Source organism: Bos indicus x Bos taurus, chromosome 9 (assembly GCF_003369695.1).
Source record: "Bos indicus x Bos taurus breed Angus x Brahman F1 hybrid chromosome 9, Bos_hybrid_MaternalHap_v2.0, whole genome shotgun sequence".
Taxonomy (NCBI): domain Eukaryota; kingdom Metazoa; phylum Chordata; class Mammalia; order Artiodactyla; family Bovidae; genus Bos; species Bos indicus x Bos taurus.
The window spans coordinates 67345575-67372868 of record NC_040084.1 but is presented as its reverse complement, the minus strand read 5'-3'; the positions used below and the strand labels follow the sequence as shown (position 1 = coordinate 67372868).

The window sequence follows — 27294 nt, the reverse complement described above, 5'->3', positions numbered from 1 at the left end:
TTTGATAATAAAAAGTGTCACTTCAGACCCGTGGTTCTCAACCTAGTTTTCATTATCTTGTCCCTAAGGAACCTCTTAGTCATTTTGTTCTACTCATCACCACAATGAAATTTTAATTCTACAGATATAATGTATGTGTTAATGCACTGCGTGAATGTTTGCCTTATACATAAAATGGATATATTTTTGCCCCTCAAGAACAAATTTTCATCTCCTTAGGGAGAAATATGTGTTTTACATACATATTTCTGTTGAACATATTTAGCTGAGTATCTAATTAGGTATTTTGTGACCTACCCTACAAAAAGTATGTAATAATTGTCCCTTTTTATTTAGTACTCTTTTTTCCTAAAAATAAAGTTGAATTAAAAAAATATGACTAGATCCTTTTTTCTTGAAGTTAGAGACTGTTGGGTTGACATCAGTTTTGTTTTTGCTATAGTTTCCTCAGCACAGTTTCTCTCTAGAGAAGTAGAGTCATAATAGTTTCCCTGTATTCTTTCTCATGAAGTTACCTTCTTACAAATTAGGGACAACTTCAACAGTATATGTTTATCTGTGATTGTTAGCCAACTGGGAATTCTACTGATGAAGCTACCAGGAATATCTCCAGTGACATTTAAGTTATTTTTTTGGTGATAATTTCTTCAGAAAAATTTGCAGCCATGACTGTTGGTTGGGTGTTTGTAGTCAATTAAAGCTTTCCCTCTGTTATGGCCTTCATTCTAATGCATCCTAGTATTAAAAGAAGTTAACAAAAGAATGATAATTAGATAATTAGCACTATTTGTTGAGTGTTTACTCTTTAAATACACTGTTCTAAAGCTAAGTAATACTTGATGGGTTAGAAAAAGAGATGAAAATCAGTTCTCAATTTTTTACAATCTTAACTTTTAATATAAAAAAATAATTAACATAATAGTTTTGAACTGTAACTGTCACAGAAGACAAATTATGGCATAGACTTTTTATGCTAAAAATTTTACATTTGTAATTTAGATTTGGGATCAAATATATAAATTGAATGCCTTTTGTAAAAATGCTCTGGGTTTGAACCTAACAAGAAAGTAAGATAAACATTCCTGTACATAAATGGAAAAGAGGTGGGAAATCCAGGCCAATAAAGATCCTAGCATACACTTTAAAAATCCCATTGGGGAAAAGAATGGAAACTTATCTCGACTTATAAAAATATATAAACAAGAGATAAACCAGCAGGCATTTATGATTATACTTTATATTTTGTACAGGGTTTCAATGTTACAATTACAACTATAGAGAATTAGGCAAGAAAGATGCAATATCATTTTATGGATTAAGAAATATGAATCAGTTTAAGCAATTGTCAAAGCTTCACACTTCTTTTTAGTTTTCTCCTTTCCTTCTTTTTGTGTACGAGCCACTGTGTTATCTTATTTTTTAATGATGAAGAAAATACACAGAATTGATGTCATCACAGAGGTGTAATAGATGTTAAATGGATTGCAAATTGTGAAAAGATAATCAAGAAAAACGATGACAAGTGACTATGGTAGAAGAATAGCTTTCACTGGGGGATAATGGATAGTTTAATGAGAAATGGAACTGAGCCTTGAAAACTGCCTAGGTAAGCAAGGGGAAAAGGTCAGAGTGAGGTTTTCCAAGCAATCTGAATAGAATCTGTAAAATTCCAGAGTTAAAAAGAGCTTGGTGACTCAAGAAATTTAAGCGAGGCTAGAAGACAGAGGCTGAAACTCAAGAATATTCTGGAGAGGTAAATCATGGTCAGATCACATTATTTTGTGTGCCAGTAAGAAGGTAATGAAAAGTGAAGTCAAAAAAAAAAAGCAAAACAAGATAAAAATATAGACTTTGATTTCCAGTCTTTTACTTCACTATTTGTCTATTATGACTTCGATAAAAATAAAAGCACGTTTCTACCTAGATCAAGGTCCATTTATATTATTTATCAGAGCCTGCAATTCAATTCACTTTGAATAGAGAATATGATACTAAACTTCAAAAGAGCCAAATATTAGCATGTAGTACTTAAAACAAATGCCAAGAGTCAGAAGAGCATTTAAATTTAATTGCCTTGTCATATATCTGAAATTAGCTTGTCTCTTGTAATTTACCAGAAGAGACATTTTAAACATTTTAATAATACATAAAATTAGTAAATATTTTTGTGTCTTGAGTTGCATTGCTTTCATATTTTGAAATATAATTAGGATGGTGTTCAGTAATATTATCTAAACAAGGATATAACAGAAAATCTTATGTGTAGACATTACAGTAGTTGATATTATATTAAGCTAAAAATTGCTTTTATATCTTTTTAAATTAGGAAATCCTTTTTTTCCCCTCAATTAGAGAAACTTTAAATCTAGAATTACTTCAAAGCATTAGAAAAGTACATATGATAACTATCCATTACCCACAACCTAGAAGTTAAAAATATGAATATTTTCCCCTGTGTGTTTCAGCTATGTTCAGTCGCTCAGTTGTGTCCAACTCTTTGTGACCACATGGACTACAGCCTCCCAGGCTCATCTGTCCATGAGATTTTCCAGGCCAGTCCGTATGTACCCCTAAAAGCTAATGATTATTATTGGTAGTTAAAGAGAGCAAGTTTTTTTTTTTTTTTTTTTTTTATCCCAAGCATAAGATCAGCTATTACTTATTCTAGGAACTCTAGAATAGTTTAAAACTAGAAAATCAGACAATAAAAAAAAAAAAGTATAGATGAATGTCCCATCCACCCCTCCCAAAACTGATAAGTTAAATATCTGAAATGGGATCAAAGTGGTGGAACAGGACATGGAGCTCATCACAAACTCATCAAAAATATATCTACATGCAGAACAATTCTCACAAGAAAACTAATGGGAAACCAGGAGAAGATCTCTTATACAACCAAAACTGTAAGAAGGACCTCCACATATTCAGATAGAGTGGGGGAAAAAAGGCATCATGTCAGGACCTGCTCCCCTTGGAGAGATCTGGAAGAAAGAGAAGGGCCACACTTGTGGCTCTCACCTTGGAGAGAAAGCAGATTGATTCACTCTGTGCATCTCAGTCCTGGGGTCCTGCATGGAGGATACAAGCCCCCTTGCCTGCTGGAAAATCTGCTAAGACAGATAGGCTGTGGAAACCTTGACTCTACTGGTGAGGAGCATTGACTTGCTAGCAGTTAGAGCAGAGAGAGGTTTGCAATGGTGGCTGCCACTTTGCTGCACTTCCCAGTCTGAAGGGGTGAATGCCGCAGCTCCACTCAACAGCCTGGTGCAAGAATAAGGCAACGATTCAATCTAGACAGACCAGGGCACCTGGGCTGTGATCTGGGTAGAGCTGAGATGATCACTGTCAATGCATGCACCAGTTAGTGCCATAGGAACACACGGTGGCCAATTGCTAAATCTGGGCAGAGAGGCTCTGGGCAGGAATATTCAGTGACTGGTTTTCCAGCAAGAATACATGAGCTCTGCTCCCTCCACACCACAGCTTAGCACTAGATCTGGAGTAGACAGGTCCCAGAAGAAGTCTACCACAGAGGCAGCCCAGATCCTAGGCAGCAGCACAGCTAACTCATTTCCTGCAGTTACAATTCCCCAACCCCAGCCCCACAATCACCCCAATAGCAAAACCAGGTAAAGATACCACAAAAAGAAAGTTACAGGCAAATATCACTGATGAACATAGACACAAAAAATGCTCAATAAAAAAATCATAAGAGAATACTATGAATAGTTGTGAAAGTGTTAAGTCACTCAGTCATGTCTGACTGCAGCTCCATGGACTATAGCCCACCAGGTTCCCCTGTCTATGGAATTCTCCAGGCAAGAATACTGGAGTGGGTTGTCACTTCCTTCTCCAGTTTGAACAGTTTTATGCTAACAAATTGTACAAATGGAAAAGTTTTTGAAACATATAGCTTGTCAAAACTGAGTCAAGAAGAAAGAGTTAACTTGAACAGAACATCACTAGAAGTAGAATAGAATCTGTAAAAACAAACAAACAAACAAAAAATCCTCTCTCCAAACAAGCGTTCAGAATTGGACAGCCTCATTGAGAAATCCTACCAAATTGTACAATAAAGAATTTATCCTTCTCAAACTGTTCCAAAAAGTTGAAGAGGAGTAAACACTTCCAAATTTATTCTATGAAGCCACCATCACCCTGACACCAAAACCAGACAAAGATACTACAAAAAAAGAAAATTGCAGACCACTTTCTCTGAGGAATGTGGATGCAAATATAGTCAACAAAACATCAAATGAAATCCAACAAGAGCCCAAGTTAAGTAATATACTTCTGAAAGAATAAGAGGCAGGCTAGGACATGAGAGACGAAGCAGATTTGGGGAGGGGAAGACACTAGGAGAGGAGGAGGATGCTTTGAGCCTTGTCTTGCTGAAATTAGTACACGTCATATCAGTGTATTTAAATTTCTAAAATTTCTATTTGTGTATTCATAGTTTTTTTTATGTTTTACATCTTTACATAAATGATAACGGCATTTGTTTTGTTCACTTCACCTGAAATTTATCAGTGTTTTTACATGTAAGATCTATTTCACTCACTTGTTTCTTGTATCAGATTATATGAATATGTCACAATTTATTTTTCTTATCTATGGATATTTAGATTTTTCCTGATTTACATAATAACAAGCAGGAATGTGCTGAATATCTTTCATATGCTTCTTTATACATGTAGCATAAGATTCTTTAGGGTAAAAGTCTAGATACTGAGTTGCTGGCTGACAGGTTTTAAATACCTTTAATGATAATACTAGATAATGCCATATTGGCCTAAGTTTTGATACTACTTCACCCGAATTTTTTAAAATATTTATTTATTTATTTGGGTGTATTGGGTCTAAAACTAATAGAGTTTTGCCATGAAAATGCACTGGTCATAACAAACATCCTCTTCCAACAACACAAGAGAAGACTCTATACATGGACATCACCAGATGGTCAACACCGAAATCAGATTGATTATATTCTTTGCAGCCAAAGATGGAGAAGCTCTATACAGTCAGCAAAAACAAGACCAGGAGCTGACTGTGGCTCAGACCATGAACTCCTTATTGCAAATTCAGACTTAAATTGAAGAAAGTAGAGAAAACAACAAGACCATTCAGGTATGACCTAAATCAAATCCCTTATGATTATACGGTGGAAGTGAGAAATAGATTTAAGGGCCTAGATCTAATAGACAGAGTACCTGATGAACTATGGAATGAGGTTCGTGACATTGTACAGGAGACAGGGATCAAGACCATCCCCATGGAAAAGAAATGCAAAAAAGCAAAATGGCTGTCTGGGGAGGCCTTACAAATAGCTGTGAAAGGAAGAGAAGCGAAAAGCAAGGAGAAAGGGAAGATATAAGCATCTGAATGCAGAATTCCAAAGAATAGCAAGAAGAGATAAGAAAGCCTTCTTCAGTGATCAATGCAAAGAAATAGAGGAAAACAACAGAATGGAAAAGACTAGGGATCTCTTCAAGAAAATCAGAGATACCAAAGGAACATTTCATGCAAAGATGGGCTCCATAAAGGACAGAAATGGTATGGACCTAACAGAAGCAGAAGATATTAAGAAGAGATGGCAAGAATACACAGAAGAACTGTACAAAAAACATCTTCATGACCCAGATAATCACGATGGTGTGATCACTGACTTAGAGCCAGACATCCTGGAATGTGAAGTCAAGTGGGCCTTACGAAGCATCACTACGAACAAAGCTAGTGGAGGTGATAGAATTCCAGTTGAGCTATTCCAAATCCTGAAAGATGATGCTGTGAAAGTGCTGCACTCAATATGCCAGCAAATTTGGAAAACTCAGCAGTGGCTACAGGACTAGAAAAGGTCAGTTTTCATTCCAATCCCAAAGAAAGGCAATGCCAAAGAATGCTCAAACTACCTCACAATTGCATTCATCTCACACGCTAGTAAAGTAATGCTCAAAATTCTCCAAGCCAGGCTTCAGCAATATGTGAACCGTGAACTTCCTGATGTTCAAGCTGGTTTTAGAAAGGGCAGAGGAACCAGAGATCAAATTGCCAACATCTGCTGGATCATGGAAAAAGCAAGAGAGTTCCAGAAAATACATCTATTTCTGCTTTATTGACTATGCCAAAGCCTTTGACTGTGTGGATCACAATAAACTGTGGAAAATTCTGAAAGAGATGGGAATACCAGACCACCTGATCTCTTGAGAAACCTGTATGCAGGTCAGGAAGCAACAGTTAGAACTGGACATGGAACAAAAGACTGATTCCAAATAGGAAAAGGAGTACGTCAAGGCTGTATACTGTCACCCTGCTTATTTAACTTATATGCAGAGTACATCATGAGAAACGCTGGGCTGGAAGAAACACAAGCTGGAATCAAGATTGCCGGGAGAAATATCAATAACCTCAAATATGCAGATGACACCACCCTTATGGCAGAAAGTGAAGAGGAATTCAAAAGCCTCTTGATGAAAGTGAAAAAGTTGGCTTAAAGCTCAACATTCAGAAAACGAAGATCATGGCATCCGGCCCCATCACTTCATGGGAAATAGATGGAGAAACAGTGGAAACAGTATCAGACTTTATTTTTCTGGGCTCCAAAATCACTGCAGATAGTACTGCAGCCATGAAATTAAAAGATGCTTACTCCTTGGAAGGAAAGTTATGACCAACCTAGATAGCATATTCAAAAGCAGAGACATTACTTTGCCAACAAAGGTTCCTCTAGTCAAGGCTATGGTTTTTCCTGTGGTCATGTATGGATGTGAGAGTTGGACTGGGAAGAAGGCTGAGCGCCGGAGAATTGATGCTTTTGAACTGTGGTGTTGGAGAAGACTCTTGAGAGTCCCTTGGACTGCAAGGAGATCCAACCAGTCCATTCTGAAGATCAGCCCTGGGATTTCTTTGGAAGGAATGATGCTAAAGTTGAAACTCCAGTACTTTTGCCACCTCATGTGAAGAGTTGACTCATTGGAAAAGACTCTGATGCTGGGAGGGATTGGGGGCAAGAGGAGAAGGGGACGACAGAGGATGAGATGGCTGGATGGCATCACTGACTTGATGGATGTGAGTCTGAGTGAAGTCTGGGAGTTGGTGATGGACAGGGAGGCCTTGTGTGCTGCGATTCATGGGGTCTCAAAGAGTCGGACACGACTGAGCGCCTGATCTGATCTAGGTCTAAGTTGTGCCATGTGGGACCTTCGTCATCTTCACTGCAGCATGTGGGACCTAGTTCCTTGCTGTGCTATGCTTAGTTGGTCAGTGGTGTCAGACTCCTAGTGACCCCATGGACTCCTGGCCGCAAGGCTCCTCTGCCCATATGGATTGTCCATGCAAGAATACCGGAGTGGGTTGCCATGCCCTCCTCACAGAATAAATCTGGGCCCCCTGCATTGGGAGTGCGGAGTCTTAGACACTGGACCACCAGGGAAGTCTAATTCATTCTAATAAGAGCAATGGTGAACACTTTTATTTCCCCCAGATTTTTACCAGCACTTAAAATTAGCAGCTATCTCCCCATTTTAAATATTACTTTATGATCTTCAATAATCTTTTTAAAATACCTCTACTTGAGAACATTTATTCCTAAATACCACATCGTTTTGTTGCCATTCTAAATATTATTACATTTCCTATTTGGCTATTGCTGGTGTACAGAAATGCTACTGGTTTCCATAAGCTGATTTTTACAGTCTTCAACCCACTGAAACTCTTCTGGGTTCAATATTCGTTGACTAAAGTACATATGCCACTGAGGAGCTTTTTCAGTAAAGTTGAACTGCTGGTGGTGAACATTCACAATAAACTGATATTTGTCTCTGGTTTTAATATTTTTCCTTGACTGGTGGGCAGGGATTCTACTATAAACCCTGGTGGTGGACTTTTTTTTATCTTCTTCAAACTGAGCATATATAATCTTCTTTAATTCTTTATAATAATTTACTCCATTATTTCTTGAATACTGTTTCTCCCCAGTTTCATCTAATATCTTCTTTGGCCACTTCTGCTAAACTTATGTTGAATATTATTATTCTACCAACCATGCCACTTGGCATTTCATGTTTTTATTTACCCTCCCTATGACAATGTATAAGTATTTTACTCCATTTTGTATTTTTGATCCTCTATCCAACAGTTTCTAAACTCTTTTTCAACCCATTCACTGAATTTTAAATTTCAGTGACTATATCTGATTTTTTTGTTCATTTCTAGAAATAAATTACATTAACTTTTCTCCAAACCTGCTTGTTCTTCTAATATAGTACTCTATTTTTTCATTTTTCCCCCTATTTTTCTTTCTTTGTGCTTTTATCTTCTCATATTTTTATGACTATTCATTTTTTACATATTTTATTTCTGTGATTTACATTATTAAAATTTTTAAATATTTTTGTGTGTACAATTTTTTCAGGTTATCTGATTCTTTCTTGTTTTTAGTTTATGAATATTCTGACTTTTCTGACTTCCAATTTCCTCTTGCAGTTATTTTCCTATTGCGCAGCATACTACTTTATGGTGAGTTCACTGTCAGTTAAGGCTATACTTTCTCCCTGTGGAAATACTATTTGCTTGACATGTTGAAGAATTCTAGCACATAAAGGGAGATTAAAACTGACCCCCTTCCCATGTGGCACACAGATTTGGGGTTTTGACAGTGCACTAATTTTTACCTACCTAGAGCCCCAAAAGAAAGAGAATGTTTTCTGGTTGACATGCCTAGCCTCTGGGTGTAATTTTCTAGTGCCTGCTTGTTGACTGCTAGGGAGCATTTCTAGAGTCCAAGTTTAAATGTATTCAGTTCCTGTTTCCCTCAGTGGCTCCAAATCTTAGTGTCAAGGTTTAGAGAAGCCATTAAAACTCTGAACTTGAACCCCTATCTCAGCATTAAGACCAGCCTCCTATCTCCAATGCCATGACCTTAGTTGTATAGTTTTGTTTGAGTTTATGGGCTTCTTTGCTGGCTCAGATGGTAAAGAATCTGCCTGAAATGCAAGAGACCTGGGTGCAATGGCTGGATAAGGAAGATCCCCTGGATAAGGAAATGGCTACCCACTTCAGTGTTCTTGCCTGGAGAACTCCCCATGGACAGAGGAGCCTAGCTGCTATAGTCACAAAGAGTCAAACACCGCTGAGTGACTAGCGCTTTCTCTTCACTCCACGTGCTTAAGTGAAGGAAATGGCAATCCGCTCCAGTATTTGCCATGGGAAATCCCACTGACAGAGGAGGCTGATGGTCTACAGTCCATGGGGTCACAAAGAATCAGTCACAACTTAGCGACTAAACAGCACCATGCTTAACTCAGATTTCCTTCTTTGGTCTGATATCTAGGAAATTCCCTTTCCTGAATCTACATGACTGCAAATTTCTTTGCTCCATTTTATCCAGAATACCTGTATGCAAAATGGAAGATATGGGAATAAGGTGTCCACTTTTCTCAGTACTGCATTTAAATAGAAAGTTAGTCATTCACAATTTACACTAGAAATAAATTTAGGCCCAAGACTTTACAACAAGGTGATTTCTTAAAATGTTCACAAACTTATTGTATTTTTTTAATGAAAAATTTGGAAAACTAATATATATTACAGAAAAAAAGAATAAATGTGCAAATGTTTACTGGTTAATACACATTTTGGAGATGAATGCTTTTATAGATAGCATCTTATTTGAGTTTAAGTCTATACTTAGCTTCTAAATAACATTTCATGTGTTAAACAGCATTCTGGTCCATGTTGTTTTGAGTAATCAGCTGACAATCCTATGTCAAATGATGTTTTTGTGAAACATGCATAAAATTCAACACTTCTAAAATTATTTAGATATCTAATGAAATTTGCTCTCTGTACACTTTTATCCTATAAAGCATTCTAGTTTAGAAGAGCTTATAGTCATCTATTTAAAATATCACATAGTTGAAGGGAACTCTTTTAATAATGCTACTACTTACTTAATTTTTCATTCTCTTTTATGATTTCTTAATGACTGTTTATTGTTGTATTCTAATTGTCTATGTAGAGCTTCAAGTGTCTTTGTAAGAGGCATTTTTCTTATTAGGATTGGAATCATTCTCTGAGGCAGGCAGAGACCAGCCAGTGGCTTGAGCAATTCTCCCTTGGAGCTCTGCTAATGACGACAACTCTCCTGTTCTAGCCTTTCTGATATATTTATCAAAGAAGATGAATGGGGCCTGCCTCCTTCATTCATTTGTTACTCTTTCTTTGCAAATACCAGGCATCTTCCCTCTATGAATAGTATGTGTATGACAACATTCCTTTTTTTTCCAGTTTTATTTCCTATACTCCAAAGACTCAGAAGGTTTCTCTTTCACTTTAAGTTCAGCTGTGCCTGTCCTTTATTTGAGCAAGTGATAAAGCTAAGAGATTTCCGTGGAGTTTTGGGAAAGGAATAAAGCACATACAGGAAATATATTTTGTAAATATTAGAGATGCTTCTAGGATTACTCCAAAAGATATACACTACAAGAGAGGTGGTGTCCATTAGCAAGTTATCACTCACAGACCACTCTGGTATTGATCTACAAGTAAGTCTTCATCTCAGATATTATTTGACTAAAAGGTACTAGATGTAGTTAATTTACTATTTTTCAACACATGGCAACTCTTTACCATGGACTGCAGACTTTCTTCATGTTTATGTAGACAGGAGTTTTATTGTTTCAGTGTTCCAAGATATGTATCTAAATAGCCCTGGATATAACACATATTTAATTCTATAACTATTACAATATTTAGCTTCTTGTCCCAACAAATGTATTCTCAACATGGATACTAATGTTTACTTATTTTATGGTTTAATGTTTGTATACATATGCACACTTAACAACTATAAGTATATAATTTATAGTTGTCTAGATAAGACTGCTTCACTAAAAGCTCAGATGGTAAAGTATCCGCCTGCAATGCAAGAGACCTGGGTTCAATCCCTGGGTTGGGGAGATTCCCGTGGAGCCTGGAGGAAGGCATGGCAACCCACTCCAGTATTCTTGTCTGGAGAATCCCCATGGACAAAGGAGCCTGGAGGGCTACAGTCCATGGGGTTACAAAGAGTCAGACACAAGTGAAAAAGCAGCAGTGGCAGATAAGACTAATGAATTAATAAAGGAAATATTCTTAATAAAGTTTCATCTATGCTTTTTCTTTAAAAAAGTAACATTTATTTTTATATTTGTGTGGGATTCTAACTTTTTCAATTCAGTGTTTATTCTCTCAGCTAATATAGCTAACGTTGTCTGATCTGAATGTTTGGAACTGATTACTGTAAAGTAAACCAGTTTTATGGAGAAGGAAATGGTAACCCACTCCAGTATTCTTGCCTGGAGAATCCCGTGGAGAGGGAAGCCTGGTGGGCTGCTGTCCATGGGGTCACACAGTCAGGTACAACTGAAGCAATGCATGCATGCATGCAAACCAGTTTTATAATTTCAAATTTGTACTTGCTTCTATGTTTCCTCCTTCTGTAAGCTGCAGGTACAGTGTGTCCCTTGGTGATAGCATGATGTCCTATTATCTCAGTGTGTACAATAAATAAGGTTGCATTTCTGAAAGTACTCTTGGGAGGAATTACTGAGCATGTAATCAATTCCACTGGGGTTTCTCACATTTTTTCTGTAATTAAATAGAAGATTTTGAACATGGTATTTTCAGACCTATCTGGGTTCAAACTTCAGAAGATTATTGAAAAATCTAGAATGAAACCTTTGAGAGAATTCTTTTCAGAATTAGATAAGATATGAAGCTAAAGTAGATTTGACTGTACAGTAGTTTTAAAGAGTTGCTAGCTTTAGAGTTGTATATTTGAAAATTAACAGACTAGATAGGTAAGGGGACAAATGTGTTTCTGTTATAAAATAACACATTCTTAAGATGACTTCTGTATTTGTAAGTTTTTAGACAAAAGGCATGTGTCTTGCTGAACCAAACCTGATTCTAAAGACACTTACAGGAGTGTTACCATAGAATAGAGACTGGATATTTACAGAAGCTCCAATCGCTCGATGTGCACAAACATAAGAGAGAAACTAAGGAAAATAACCTTTGCTCTAAACAATGGGGCATTATTTGAGTAAACAAGGTACCTTGCAGTTACAGGGTCCAAAACAAGGGTCCTCATTTGTGCTCCCTGCACCACTGCAGTTGCAAGGTTTGCAGTCTGGGTAGCCAATGTAACCTCTGGCACAGCGATCACAGCTCACCCCTCTGAAGCCAGGTTTACAATGACAGGATCCAGGTGCCAGACCTAATAAAAGATGAAACACATATCAGTATCTTCAAATTAACTCATAAACCTTCTGAGACTATCACAAGATGGAAAAGTGGTTTGGGGGTAAAAATATACTACTTTAAAACAAAAACATAATAACAATCATCTAAGTAAAACAAAGAAAAAGACTAAGGGTATTCAAACTAAATGTCCATCAACAAATGAATGGATAAAGAAGATACGACATATATATACTATGGAATAATACTCAGCCATAACAAAGAATGAAATAATGCCATTTGCAGCAACATGGATGGATCTAGGGATTAACATACTAAGTAAAGTAATAAGTCAGAAAGAGACAGGTACCATATGGTATCACCTACATGTAGCTTCTAAAATGTGACACAGATGAACTGAGCTACCAAGCAGAAACAGACTCACAGACACAGAGAAAGGATCTGTGATTGCCAAAGACGAGAGGATTGTGGGAAGGATGAATTAGCAGATGCGAACTATTTATATAGAGAATGGATAGGTCCTATTGTACAGCACAGAGAGCTACATTCAATGGGATGTAGAAAAACTGAAGCCAAACTTTTAGGCTTAAATACTTCCATTATTAAAAAATGTAAACAAATTGAAACTTAATTCGTGTAATTATAAAAAATGTAAAACAAAATGAATACCATAGGAAGCAAGGGATACTTGAAACATAAACAAAAAGAAATGAAAAGGAAGCAAATAAAAAGGAAACTTAGCAAGGCTAATTAAGGATATCAAAGGAAAACAGATGATGAAAGAATTCCCACAAAATATTTCAGTACTGGTTAATTTTTACAGTATTCTCAATGTTCGAAACTCGTATTTAACATATAAAAAAACGAACAGGAATGTAATGAAGCTCATGAATACATGACATCAAAATCTAACAGAGATAACCCAAAATAAACATGGCCGACTCTTTTGCAACCCCATGAACTATAGCTCCTTTATCCATGGAATTTCCCAGGAGTTAATGCAACTGATGACTTGAAGTGGAAGCCGATGCTCATTTACCATTCCAGAAATCCCAGGGCCCTCTACTAAATCACTTCTGCCTGGTTGATAGTACATCTCTTTAAAACACAGTTTACTGAACATTTTAAGCCCAGTGTTGAGATCTACTGCTCAGAAAAAAAAAAAAGTTTCAAAATATTACTGAACATTTTGATGATGAACCTGGTCATCCAAGAGCTCCAATGGAGATGTCCAGTGAGATTCACATTGTTTCCAAACCTGTTAACACATCTATTCTGCAGCCCATGGATCAAGAAGTAATTCTGATTTTCAAGTCCTATTATTAATATATATCTAAGGCTACAGCTGCCTTAGATAGTGATTCCATTGATGGATCTGGGCAAAGTCAATTAAAAACCTTCTAGAAAGGAGTCACCATTCTAAATGCAATTAAGAACATTACAGGTTAATGGTGTTAGGTAAAAGGAGTCCAGAATGCCGGTGGCTAAAAAGCAAGGGAAAAGCCCGCTAAATTAGAACAAAGGAAGGTCGGAGGACTGGAGTGAGGACCTCAGGTAAAACAAACAGCCCTCCTGGCTAGCCCAATTTACATAGGGCAGGCCCAGGGGGAGGAGAAAAAAACATAAAAAGAGGAGCCAAAATTCGGTTGGTGGGGCCTCTCTTCTCTTCGTGTCTTTTGGGTTGGCATGCCCTCACACCTCGAGGATGTATTTTCCTTTACTTTCTAAATAAAACTGAGCTGTAACATGGAGCTGTAACAGTGGTCCATCCGAGAGCTGTAATGCTGGTCTGTCCGTTGCTTCAAATTTTTGTTTCAACGAGACAGAACCGAGGAAATTACAAACTCCTCTGACATCTATGGTGCCGTTTCTTGGATTTAACTGGCTGAAACAACCTTGGCTTGCCACCCCCACCCCCAAACCTGCAAGGAGGCGACCAAGCACAGCAGGGGCCCAACTCGGGGAAAGCTCCTGTGGTGGAAGCTGAATGAGAAGACAACCCAGTGCAGGGGAAGTGACAAGAAGCCTGGCATGCTGGAAACCAGGACAGTGAAAAACAAACTCAGCAGAAAGCTCACACAGCTCAGTCTGATTCCAGAAGACCTCTGGTTAAGGAAGGAGGGCCTCGCTCCTATGGCTGAAAGGATATATGCCTAACAAAATCTTAATTTCTTTACAATCTCTTGTTTCCTTGAACCCCACAAGAACAGGCGAGCAGCAGTGGGTGCAACTGAGGGACTCTGGAGAGGCTACTCCCCAGTGTGTCCTGAAGGCTTCACTAACCTCTGTGCTTTAGTAGCTGTTACTCAAGCGGGTGGGGAGGTTCTTCTGTCCTTAATTTTATTTGTGCCAAGGATCAGGCCAATGAAAACTGTGAGCACCCATCAGGTATTTAGCAGGTTTTCAGGCAGGTTATGAAGGATTCCTTGGCATGTTTTTCCCACTGCCTTTTCCTCCCATCCTCAGCTCCTCTCTCCCAGGACTTGAGCCCTGCCAAATCCCATGGTGCCTGGCTTCAGGACCTAATGAAGCTCAGGCTTTGATGTCTCATTGCAAAAAATTCAGTTAGAGACACAGGGATAGGTAAGAAGTGGATTTGTTAGTATTCAGAGAGAAGCACACTCCATAAAGGGTGTGGGCCATCACAGAGGAGAGTGCAGTGGCCATAGAATGTGGTGTGGCTAAAGCTGGGTGAATTCACATGCTAATGAATGGGAGGATCATTTCAACAATTAGGGAACCACTCACTCCTCTGTCTTTTGACAGTGCCTTGGAACTGTCCTGGCACCTCTGGGTGTGTCATTCAGCTTGCAGATTGGGGATCAGGGTTTAGTTGAATTTGACTTGTCATCTTGGACTCCTTTGATTTTAATCAGTTTATATATGCCCTTGGGCTCTGTCATTTCTTTCAAAAGTTGTGCCCTGCTCCCTTCCCTCCTGTTTCATGCTCTTTTCCTGAGCCCCGTCTGGGCCCACAATGTTGCCTCTACAATCTTCTGGAGGGAAACCAGAAAATAGCTGGCCCTTGGGAGGGAAATATTGTATAATATCCAATCCCCCTAGACTTTATTTTTGGGGGCTCCAAAATCACTGCAGATGGTGATTGCAGCCATGAATTTAAAAGATGTTTACTCCTTGGAAGGAAAGTTATGACCAACCTAGATAGTATATTGAAAAGCAGAGACATTACTTTGCCAACAAAGGTTAGTCTAGTCAAGGCTATGGTTTTTCCAGTGGTCATGTATGGATGTGAGAGTTGGACTATGAAGAAAGCCGAGTGCTGAAGAATTGATGCTTTTGAACTGTGGTGCTGGAGAGGACTCCTGAGAGGCCCTTACTGCAAGGAGATCCAACCAGTCCATTCTAAAGGAGATCAGCCCTGGGTGTTCTTTGGAAGGAATGATGCTAAATCTGAAACTCCAGTACTTTGGCCACCTCATGCGAAGAGTTGACTCATTGGAAGGGACTCTGATGCTGGGAGGGATTAGGGGCAGGAGGAGAAGGGGACGACAGAGGATGAGATGGCTGGATGGCATCACCGACTCGATGGATGTGAGTTTGAGTGAACTCCAGGAGTTTGTGATGGACAGGGAGGCCTGGAGTGCTGCGATTCATGGGGTTGCAAAGAGTCGGACACAACTGAGCGACTGAACTGAATGCCTCTAACAGGACCAGATAACCCATTCCTTTGTCATTACTTTTGTTATTACCTAAAGTGGGTCTATGACGATGAAATATTTACCATTGCTAAGTCACTTCAGTCGTGTCCAACTCTGTGCGACCCCGTAGATGGCAGCCCACCAGGCTCCCCCGTCCCTGGGATTCTCCAGGCAAGAACGCTGGAGTGGGTTGCCATTTCCTTCTCCAATGCATGAAAGTAAAAAGTGAAAGCGAAGTGGCTCAGTTGTGTCTGACTCCTTGCGACCCCATGGACTGCAGCCCACCAGGCTCCTTCATCCATGGGATTTTCCAGGCAAGAGTACTGGAGTGGGGTGCCATTGCCTTCTCCGTGTTTACCATTGGAGTCACCCTAATCTACTCTTATGGACGACTAGGAGAGGAAATCAGTGACTTACATTCCCTTAGAGCAGTAAGAGGATAAGTCTTATGGCTGCTTCACCAGGTTCACAGTCTTAGGGCACAGGCTTGGACTGCTTTACATCATGATATCTATTCCCATCTGCGTGAACAAACTGGCAATGAGTTAAAACTACAATCCCTTAATCTTACCCAGTACTGGTCACACTGGAGACCTTAGGGACACCCAGCTCTAGTCTGGGCATCCCAGGAGGTAGCTCTGCCTCGACCTGACTAGGGATCTGGTCCTCTAAATGTTGTCACGCTTCAACTTGCTCAGGGATCTGCCAGTCCAGGGGTCCCAGGAGGTTGAGATCCCTTGACCTGCCCAGGGACCCAATTCTCTGGAGGCCAACCTGCCTCGACCTGCCTGAGGATTTGTTTTCCAGGAGGCTATCATGGCTCAGCTTGCCTGGGGATCTGCACCCTGATCCGGGGACACCTGGCTCTCAGGTTGCAACAGTACTGGGTAGAATAAGCTTCAGAAAGACTCACCCCTAAGGAAGTCCACCCATGGAGAGGGAGGCAAAGGCCCAGGAAAGGGAGAAAAGGAAAGGGATAAGGCATGCCAAGGTGCTGGCCACCCTCCAGGGAAGCCCTATGGCAAACCCTGAGTCCCTGAAGGACAAGGAACGAGGCAAATGCTTAATCTGTAGACAGGCGGGGCATTGGGCCAAAGAGTGTCCAAACCATGACAAGTCTCCTAAAATGGTTTGCTACAAGTGCCATCAATTGGAACATTGGGCGGCAATGTCCCTGTGGGCAACTTGCTCTCGGGAGCCAAGAGCCTCAAGGGCAAACACCAAGCCTTCCCTCACAATGGTTCAACAGGACTGAAATGGCCCACTCCAGCCAACTTGCCTGTCACAGATAACCAGCATGGGGCTGGAGCCAAGGGTGCAACTGGATGTGGCAGGTAGGTCCAAGAACTCCTTGGTTGACACAGGGGCTACCTGCTCTGTCCTGACCTCCTACTCCGGAACCTTCTCCTCCCAAACCTGTACCATTGTGGGTGCTACAGGAAAAACAATTACTAAAAGATTCACCTGAGCACTTCTTTGTTGCTGGGATGGACAAATATTTTCCCACCAGTTTCTGGTAGTCCCTGAGAGTCCTACTCCCTTATTGGGAAGAGATATACTCACTAAACTGGGGACCACCCTTGTGATGGGAAGCTTTTCAGCCTCTAGAGCCCTAAAGCTTCTGGTTACTACTGAAGAACCCATTACACCCTCTCCAATAGAGAGGAACCAAAAACTATGGGAGGACAAAATTAACCCCCAGGTGTGGGACCAGGGGACTCCTGAATGAGCCCACCAAGGTGAACCAGTCATCATTGTCCTCTGAGATCCCACTCAGTTTCCTAACCAGAAACAATATCCCCTCAGAAGAGAAGCTCAGGAAGGACTACAACTTCTAATAAATAAATTCCTTGCCTGTGGGCTATTGGTCCCCACCAATTCGCTGTGTAACACCCCAATCCTCCCTGTAAAGAAAAAGGATGGAACCTGTCAAATAGTTCAAGATCTCCAAATCATAAATGAAGCTGTAGTCCCCCTCCATCCCACAACCCAATCCCTATGTAATCTTAGGAGAAATCCCACCCAGTGCCAAGTGGTTTACAGTCTTGGATCTCAAAGATGCATTCTTTTGCATACTACTGGCTAAAGAACACCAATATCATTCTGCCTTCAAGTGGGAGGCCCCAGGAGAAAAACACCAACAGATGACTTGGACAGTATTACCTCAGGGGTTCAGAGAGAGCGCTTACCTGTTTGGGCAGGCTCTTAGCCATGATCTCCTAGATCTGGACCTGGGACCTAACGGGAAAATGCTACAATACATAGATAACCTACTAATCTGCTTTCCAGATGAGAAAAATGCCCAACAACATGCAATTCAGGTTCTAAATTTTTTGGCAGAGAGGAGATATAAAGTCTCCCATGCTAAGGCACAGATGGTTGAGACAAAGGTCACTTACCTGGGAGATTACACTTGGGTCCAGGAGGCTATCCTCTGATCGGGTACAAGGAATCCTTCAGTTGCCCTCTCCCGACTCGAAAAGAATTGCGAGCTTTTCTAAGGCTAATTGGACACTGTAGAATCTGAATACCCAGCTATGGTCTAATTGCCCAGTCCTTATATGAAAACTTGAAGGGACAGGATGATTCAATCCCACTGACGTGGGGGACTCCTCAAAGAAGGCAGTCAGTTCAGTTCAGTCGCTCAGTCGTGTCTGACTCTTTGCGACCCCATGAACTGCACCATGCCAGGTTTCCCCATCCATCACCAACTTTCGGAGTCCACCCAAACCCATGTCCATTGTGTCGGGGATGCCATTCAACCATCTCATCCTCTGTCGTCCCCTTTTCCTCCTTCCCCCAATCTTTCCCAGCATCAGGGTCTTTCAAATGAGTCAGCTCTCTGCATCAGGTGGCCAAAGTATTGGACTTTCAGCTTCAACAACAGTCCCTCCAACACCCAGGACTGATCTCCTTTAGGATGGACTGGCTGGATCTCCTTGAAGTCCAAAAGACTCTCAGGAGTCTTCTCCAACACCACAGTTCAAAAGCATCAATTCTTCAGCGCTCAGCTTTCTTTAGAGTCCAGCTCTCACATCCATATATGGCTACTGGAAAAACTAGAGCCTTGACTAGATGGACCTTTGTTGGCAAAGTAATGTCTCTGCTTTTGAATATGCTGTTTAGGTTGGTCATAACTTTCCTTCCAAGGACCAAGTGTCTTTTTATTTAATGGCTGCAATCACCATCCGCAGTGATTTTGGAGCCCAGAAAAATAAAATCAGCCACTGTTTCCACTGTTTCCCCATCTACTTGCCATGAAGTGACGGGACCAGATGCCATGATCTTAGTTTTCTGAACGTTGAGCTTTAGCCAACTTTTTCACTCTCTTTCACTTTCATTAAAAGGCTCTTTAGTTCTCCTTGACTTTCTGCCATAAGTGTTGTATCATCTCCATATCTGAGGTTATTGATATTTCTCCCGGCAATCTTGATTCCAGCTTGTGCTTCTTCCAGCCCAATGTTTCTCATGATGTACTCTGCATAGAAGTTAAATAAGCAGGGTGACAGTATACAGCCTTGAAGTACTCCTCTTCCTATTTGGAACCAGTCTGTTGTTCCATGTCCAGTTCTAACTGTTGCTTCCTGACCTGCATACAGATTTCTCAAGAGGCAGATCAGGTGGTCTGGTATTCCCATCTCTTTCAGAATTTTCCACAGTTTATTGTGATCCACACAGTCAAAGGTTTGGCATAGTCAATCAAGCAGAAATAGATGTTTTTCTGGAACCCTCTTGCTCTTTTGACGATCCAGCGGATGTTGGCAATTTGATCTCTGGTTCCTCTGCCTTTTTTAAAACCAGCTTGAACATCTGGAAGTTAACAGTTCACATACTGCTGAAGCCTGGCTTGGAGAATTTTGTGCATTACTTTATTAGTGTGAGAGATGAGTGCAATTGTGACGTAGTTTGAGCATTATTTTATATTACCTTTCTTTGGGATTGGAATGAAAACTGACCTTTTCCAGTCCTGTGGCCACTGCTGAGTTTTCCAAATTTGCTGATATATTGAGTGCAGCACTTTCACAGCATCACCTTTTAGGATTTGAAATAGCTCAACTGGAAATCCAAAACAAGCCTTAACTAAAGCATCTGCCTTGAGGTTGCCAGACCCAGAAAAAGCATTCCAACTTTACGTCCACAAAAAAGAAGGAATAGCCTTGGGGAGTGTTAACTCAAAGTATGGGACCTGAGCCCCAGACTGTAGCTTATTTTCCAAGAGGCTAGACCCAACCGCCCAAGGCTGGCCTCCCTGCCTTCAAATCTTGCAGCTATTGCAATCCTGATAGAAGATGCTTTATAACTCTCTTTTGGGGGGCAAACTAACTGTTTTTACCCACCACAAGTGAAACAACTCCTAAATGGGAGAGGCCATTTATGAATGTCTGATCAAAGAATCCTCAGATATCAAGTAGTGCTGATGGAAAATCTAGGCCTCACTATATCCCCTTGTGAGATTCTTAATTCAGCCACCCTCCTGCCTACTCCCAAGGGCTCTCTCCTCTTTCATTCTTGCCTAGAAACCTTGGACTGCTGGACAAAATGCCGAGAGGGATTGTCAGAAGATCCTCTTACCAATCCTGAGAAAATCTGGTACACTGATGGAAGCAGCTTTGTCTTGGATAGAAAAAGAAGAGCCGGGTATGCAGCAGTCTCCAATTTTGAGGCCATAGAGGCTAAACCTTTGCCACCAGGTACTTCAGCCCAATTAGCTGAGCTCATAGCCCTGACTCAAGCTTTAGAGCTGGGAAAAGGAAAAAGAGTAGCCATTTACACTGACTCCAAGTATGCCTTTCTGGTGCTTCATGCACATGCTGCTATTTGGAAAGAAAGAGGCCACTTGACCACCCAAGAGTCCCCAATCAAATATGGTGACCAAATCCTTAGTCTCTTGGAGGCAGTTCATCTGCCAGCTGAGGTTTCAGTCTCCCACTGTAAAGGACACCAAAAAGGGAGCATGGAAGTGGCACGAGGTAACCAAGCAGCCAATCAGGAAGCTAAGCGAACAGCATTACAGAACCATGATCTAATATAGGGGTTGCCACCTTAGTTCCACAAACTAATTTTCCAGAAACTCCTTCATATACTGAAGGTGAGACTCTTAAAGCTAAGAGTGAGGACTTTCAAGAAGATCGCATGGGGTGGTTCCAAAAGGAGGGACTCCTTTTTCTGCCTGGAAACTTCCAATGGAAGTTGGTTAACTCCTTACATGCCACCACTCATTTAGGGGAAAAGGCCCTCCAAAGATTACTAGAAAAGTCCTTCAAAGGAACAGGCCTCCAAGCGACTATAAGATAAGTGGTTTCCTCTTGTACCACTTGCCAATTAATGCCCAAGGAGCTCAAAGACCCCAGCTGGCCCAGCCTGTCCCACGACGTGGGACCTACCCAGGAGAGAACTGGCGGATGGACTTCACCCAGATTCCAGTTTCTCAAGGGTATAAATACCTCTGAGTCATGATAGATACACTCACAGGATGGAGTGAAAGCTTTCCCACCTGGACTGAGATGGCTGAGGGGGTGGTAAAAACAACAACAACAACAAACTGCTCCATGAATTCATTCTGAGATTTGGTCTGTCCAGGTCATTACAAAATGACAATGGGACATCATTTACTTCTAAGGTCACCCAAGGGGTCTCTAAAGCATTGGGCATTACTCATTACCTCCATTGTGCCTGGAGGCCTCAGTCTTCAGAAAAAGTAGAAGGAGCCAACCAATTCTTAAAATCAGAAATAAAAAAGATAAACCAGGAGACCTCCCTGGGATGGAAGGAGGCTTTCCCAATAGCTCTCCTCTGCACCTGTATTGCCCCTAAGGAACAGGTTGGTCTTAGTTTTTATGAGATGCTATATGGGAGACCTTTTGTTTATGTCAATGACCTCCTCCTAGATCCAGAGGCTCAGATCCTCCAGTCTTATACCATGGCCATTGGGCAATTCCAACAGGATATACACTTATGCGGTGTCAACCAGAACCCCAAAGATTCAATAGAGTCACCATTATATGCTCCAGGGACTCAAGACCTAATTAAAGTCTGGAAAGATGGGTCCCCAAAGGCTTAACCCCAGGCTACATGGAAGGGCCCCTACCCTGTAATATTTTCTACCCCAATAGCAGTTAAGGTACTAGGACATAACTCCTGGGTTGACTATTCATGAGTCAAGCCATGGAAGAAAATGGAAGAGGACACTCAATACACCTGTGAGCCCCTGGGAGATCTCAGGTACCTATTCAGAACTACAAATGAGTGCCATTCTAATGAACACTCCCAAAATTAAGTTTCTGGGGTTAAGATTTCTCAGGGAAGCTCTAAAGAGCCAACACAGCTTTGCAGGGGTTGTACTGCAAAACAGACAGGAGATAGATCTCCTGATCCCTGAACAAGGAGGGACTTGAGCCATCTTGAATGAGACGTTTGATTCTGGGTAAATACATCCAGCTAAGTTAAAGAAAGGCTCACAGTCCTCAAGAGAAACATTCAGACCCTACAGGATCTCAAAGAATGAACTGGAGAGTTCTTGGGGTGGCTACAATCTTTCTTTGGGGGATTCTCCTGGTGAGGGGGGATTTGGAGTTGGCTAATGCCCCTACCTTGTTATCACCATATTGATGCGGCTTATGATTGCCCCATGTATTATCAATTGTCTAACCCATTTTGTCTCTGCCCAGGTCAACAAGCTACAACATGCAGTGCCAGTTCAACAAGGATTATAAAACAATAGCTGACCATGGAAAACATCACTCACCCTTAAATGGACACCACTACAAGGACTCTGAGACTTGAGACTCGCAAGAGGGTGAGGCCCAATGCCCCTTGCCATCCCAGTTCATCAGGAAGTAGCCAGAGAGACCTCGATGCCTCTATTCCCAAAGAATTAGGCCTCCCATCTCTTGAGCAGGTAATGCTAGGTAGTTAGAATAGGAAAATGGAGTCCAGAGTGGCAGTGGCTAAAAGACAACTAAGGAAAAAGCCCAAAAAATTAGCACAAAGGAGGGTCCAAGCACCAGAGTGAGGAACCCTGGTAAAACAAACAGCACTCCTGGCTAGCCCAATTTACATACGGCAAGCCCAGGGGGAGGAGAAAAAACATAAAAAGAGGAGCCAAAATTGGGCTGGGGGGCCTCTCTTCTCTTCGTATTTTTTGGGTCAGCATGCCCTCACGCCTCAAGGATGTATTTTCCTTTACTTTCTAAATAAAACTGAGCTGTAACTTGGAGCTATAACAGTGCTCCATTCAAGAGCTGTACACTGATCCATCTGAGAGCTGTAATGCTGGTCTGTCCATCAAATTTTTATTGCAACAAGACAGAACTGAGGAAACTACAAACTCCCCCAACAATGGGAAGAGGTCAAAGTATCAACATTAACAGAAGTTGAGAAGAAATTTATTCCAGCCTTTATGGATAACTACGGAGGACTCAACTTCTATTGCAGAAAGTCACTGCAGATATGGTGGAAACAGCAAAAGAAGTAGAGCCTGAAAACAGGACTTAATTGCCACAATATGATGATAAATTTTAACAAATGCAAAGTTGCCTCTCCTGGATAAGGAAAGAAAGTGATTCCTTGGGATAGATTCTACTCCTGGTGAATATGCAGTGAAGACTATTGAACTGACAACAAATATTATGTAAACTTAGTTGATAAACTTAGTTGATATTAAGAAAAGGTGGCAAGAATGCACAGAAGAACTGTACAAAAAAGATCTTCATGACCAAGATAACCACAAAGATGTGACCACTCACCTAGAGCCAGACATCCTGGAATGTGAAGTCAAGTGGGCCTTACGAAGCATCACTATGAACAAAGCTAGTGGAGGTGATGGAATTCCAGTTGAGCTATTCCAAATCCTGAAAGATGATGCTGTGAAAGTGCTGCACTCAATATGCCAGCAAATTTGGAAAACTCAGCAGTGGCCACAGGACTGGAAAAGGTCAATTTTCATTCCAATCCCAAAGAAAGGCAATGCCTTTCTTCGGGAATGCTCAAACTACTCTACAATTGCACTCATCTCACACACTAGCAAATTAATGCTCAAAATTCTCCAAGCCAGGCTTCAGTAATACGTGAACTGTGAACTTCCAGATGTTCAAGCTGGTTTTAGAAAAGGCAGAGGAACCAGAGATCAAATTGCCAACATCTGCTGGATCATGGAAAAAGCAAGAGAGTTCCAGAAAAACATCTATTCCTGCTTTATTGACTATGCCAAAACCTTTGACTGTATGGATCACAATAAACTGTGGAAAATTCTGAAAGAGACCACCTGACTTGCCTCTTGAGAAATCTGTATGTAGTCAGGAAGTAACAGAACTGGACATGGAACAACAAATAGGAAAAGGAGTACACCGAGGCTGTGTATTGTCACCCTGCTTATTTAACTTCTATGCAGAGCACATTATGAGAAACGCTGGGCTGGAAGAAGCACAAGCTGGAATCAAGATTGCCAGGAGAAATATCAATAACCTCAGATATGCAGATGACACCACCCTTATGGCAGAAAGCAAAGAAGAACTAAAGACCCTCTTAATGAAAGTGAAAAAGGAGAGTGAAAATGTTGGCTTAAAGCTCAACATTAAGAAAACAAAGATCATGGCATCCAGTCCCATCACTTCATGGCAAATAGATGGGGAAACAGTGGAAACAGTGCCAGACTTTATTTTTTTGGGCTCCAAAATCACTGCAGATGCTGATTACAGCCATGAAATAAAAAGATGCTTACTCCTTGAAAGAAAATTTATGACCAACCTAGACAGCATATTAAAAAGCAGAGACATTACTTTGCCAACAAAGATCCATGTAGTCAAGGCTATGGTTTTTCCAGTAGTCATGTATGGATGTGAGAGTTGGACTATAAAGAAAGCTGAGCACTGAAGAATTGATGCTTCTGAACTGTGGTATTGGATAAGACTCTTGAGAGTCCCTTAGACTGAAAGGAGATCCAACCAGTCCATCCTAAAGGAAATCAGTCCTGAATGTTTATTGGAAGGACTGATGCTGAAGCTGAAACTCCAATATTTTGGCCACCTGATATGAAGATTCAAAAGCAGAGACATTACTTTGCCAACAAAGGTTCGTCTAGTCAAGGCTATGGTTTTTCCAGTGGTCATGTATGGATGTGAGAGTTGGACTGGGAAGAAGGCTGAGCACCAAAGAATTGATGCTTTTGAACTGTGGTGCTGGAGAAGACTCTTGAGAGTCCCTTGCACTGCAAGGAGATCCAACCAGTCCATTCTGAAGGAGATCAGCCCTGGGATTTCTTTGGAAGGAATGATGCTAAAGCTGAAACTCCAGTACTTTGGCCACCTCATGCGAAGAGTTGACTCATTGGAAAAGACTGATGCTGGGAGGGGTTGGGGGCAGGAAGAGAAGGGGACGACAGAGGATGAGATGGCTGGATGGCATCACTGACTCGATGGACGTGAGTCTGAGTCAACTTTGGGAGCTGGTGATGGACAGGGAGGCCTGGCATGCTGCTATTCACGGGGTCACAAAGAGTCGGACATGACTGAGCGACTGATCTGATCTGATATGAAGAACTGACTCATTTGAAAAGACCCTGATGCTGGGAAAGATTGAGGGCAGGAGGAGAAGGGGATGACAGAGGATGATATGGTTGGATGGCATCACTGACTCAGTGGACATGAGTTTGGGTAAACTCCAGGAGCTGGTGATGGACAGGGAGGCCTTGCATACTGCAGTCCATGGAGTCACGAAGAGCTGGACATGACTGAGCGACTGAACTGACTGAATTGATCTGATAAAGCAGCCACAGGGTTTGAGAAGACTGACTCCAATTTTGAAAGATGTCTTATTGTGGATAAAATGCTATCAAACAGCATTACATGCTACAGAGAAATTGTTTTTGAAAGGATGTCAGTCAATGTAGCAAACATCATTATTTAGTTATAGTAAGAAATTGCCACAGCCATCCCAACTTTCAGCAACCACCACCCTGTAGCCATTGACCTAAAGGCAAGATCCTCCATCAGCAAAAAATTGCAGCTCACTACAGGATCAGATAATGGTTAGCATTTTTTAGCAAGAAAGTCTTTTTGAATTAAGGTATTGTATTTTTAGACATAATGCTATTACACACTTAATAGATTACCATATAATGTAAACATAACTTTATTATGCACTGGATAACCAAAAATTACTGGAACTTGCTTTATTACAGTGGTCTGGAACTGAACTTGTAATATCTCTGAGTTATGTCTGCATTGTTGAACATCAATAAATTTATTTTCTTAATCAGACATAGAAGTCAAATGAAAAAGACATCTGTTCACTTCAATAAAGGCCACAGAAACACTCCCCTCAATTAATATTTATTTCTGATATTAAAATCTCCAGACCTCAAGACTAAACAGAGAAATAACTTTGTGATAAAAAATGTCTATTTCAATGTTTGTTTCTGAAAGTACTACTACAAACTAAATGTCTTGTTCAGAACACTTGACTGTGCAGGTTGAAATTGGCAGACAGATATATATATATATATATATATATATATATATATATATATATATATATATATAATGATTGTGCTGTTATGAAGCAGAGAAATCCCTTGGAAGAAGAAACTATAGTTATTTTCTAGAGTAGTAAGCCATTTCTTAAACCAGTGCCTTTCCTGCTGCTGCTGCTGCTAAGTCGCTTCAGTCGTGTCCGACTCTGTGTGACCCCATAGACAGCAGCCCACCAGGCTCCGCCGTCCCTGGGATTCTGCAGGCAAGAACACTGGAGTGGCTTGCCATTTCCTTCTCCAGTGCATCAAAGTGAAAAGTGAAAGTGAAGTCGCTCAGTCGTGTCCGACTCTTCGAGACCCCATGGACTGCAGCCTACCAGGCTCCTCTGCCCTTGGGATTTTCCAGGCAAGAGTACTGGTTGGGTTGCCATTGCCTTTTCCGAGTGTCTTTCCTCAAGTTGATTAATTCTGATTAAGTAGTCTAGAGTGTGGAGCATGGTTTTATTGAACAAAAGACAAATTCTAGATACTACTCAAGGTAGGATGACATATCAGAGAACTTTACATATAAACTCAAGACTCCTGAAAGGGTAAACTAGGAAATACACATGTGTGCATACACACACACACACACACTCACACACACACATACACACACACACATAGTTAGGAAAAACACAGAAAACAAGGCCCAGATAAACACTTACCAAAAAATCAAACTGCAGAATCAAATAGATAGCAGAGAGTACTACTAACATATACAAATTGTAAAATAAACATACATATTTCCTCTCTTATCTGTAGTTTCACTTTTCATGGTTTCAGTTAACCTGTGATCAACCCCAGTTGAAAAATATCAAATGGAAAATTCCAGAAATAAACAATTCATTACTTTTGCATTCTGAGTAAGTGATGAAATGTTGCATC

General features: G+C 40.8%; 1 protein-coding gene across 6 annotated transcripts in view; it reads right to left on the bottom strand.

Moving 5' to 3' along the window:
- Positions 1-27294, bottom strand: part of LAMA2 (laminin subunit alpha 2) — a 693105-nt gene that overhangs the window by 385744 nt on the left and 280067 nt on the right. For all 6 annotated transcript variants that reach the window (XM_027551500.1, XM_027551497.1, XM_027551499.1 and 3 more), the window contains exon 10: positions 12096-12256. In XM_027551500.1, the coding sequence (XP_027407301.1) occupies positions 12096-12256 (161 nt within the window). The remainder of the gene's footprint in view (positions 1-12095; positions 12257-27294) is intronic.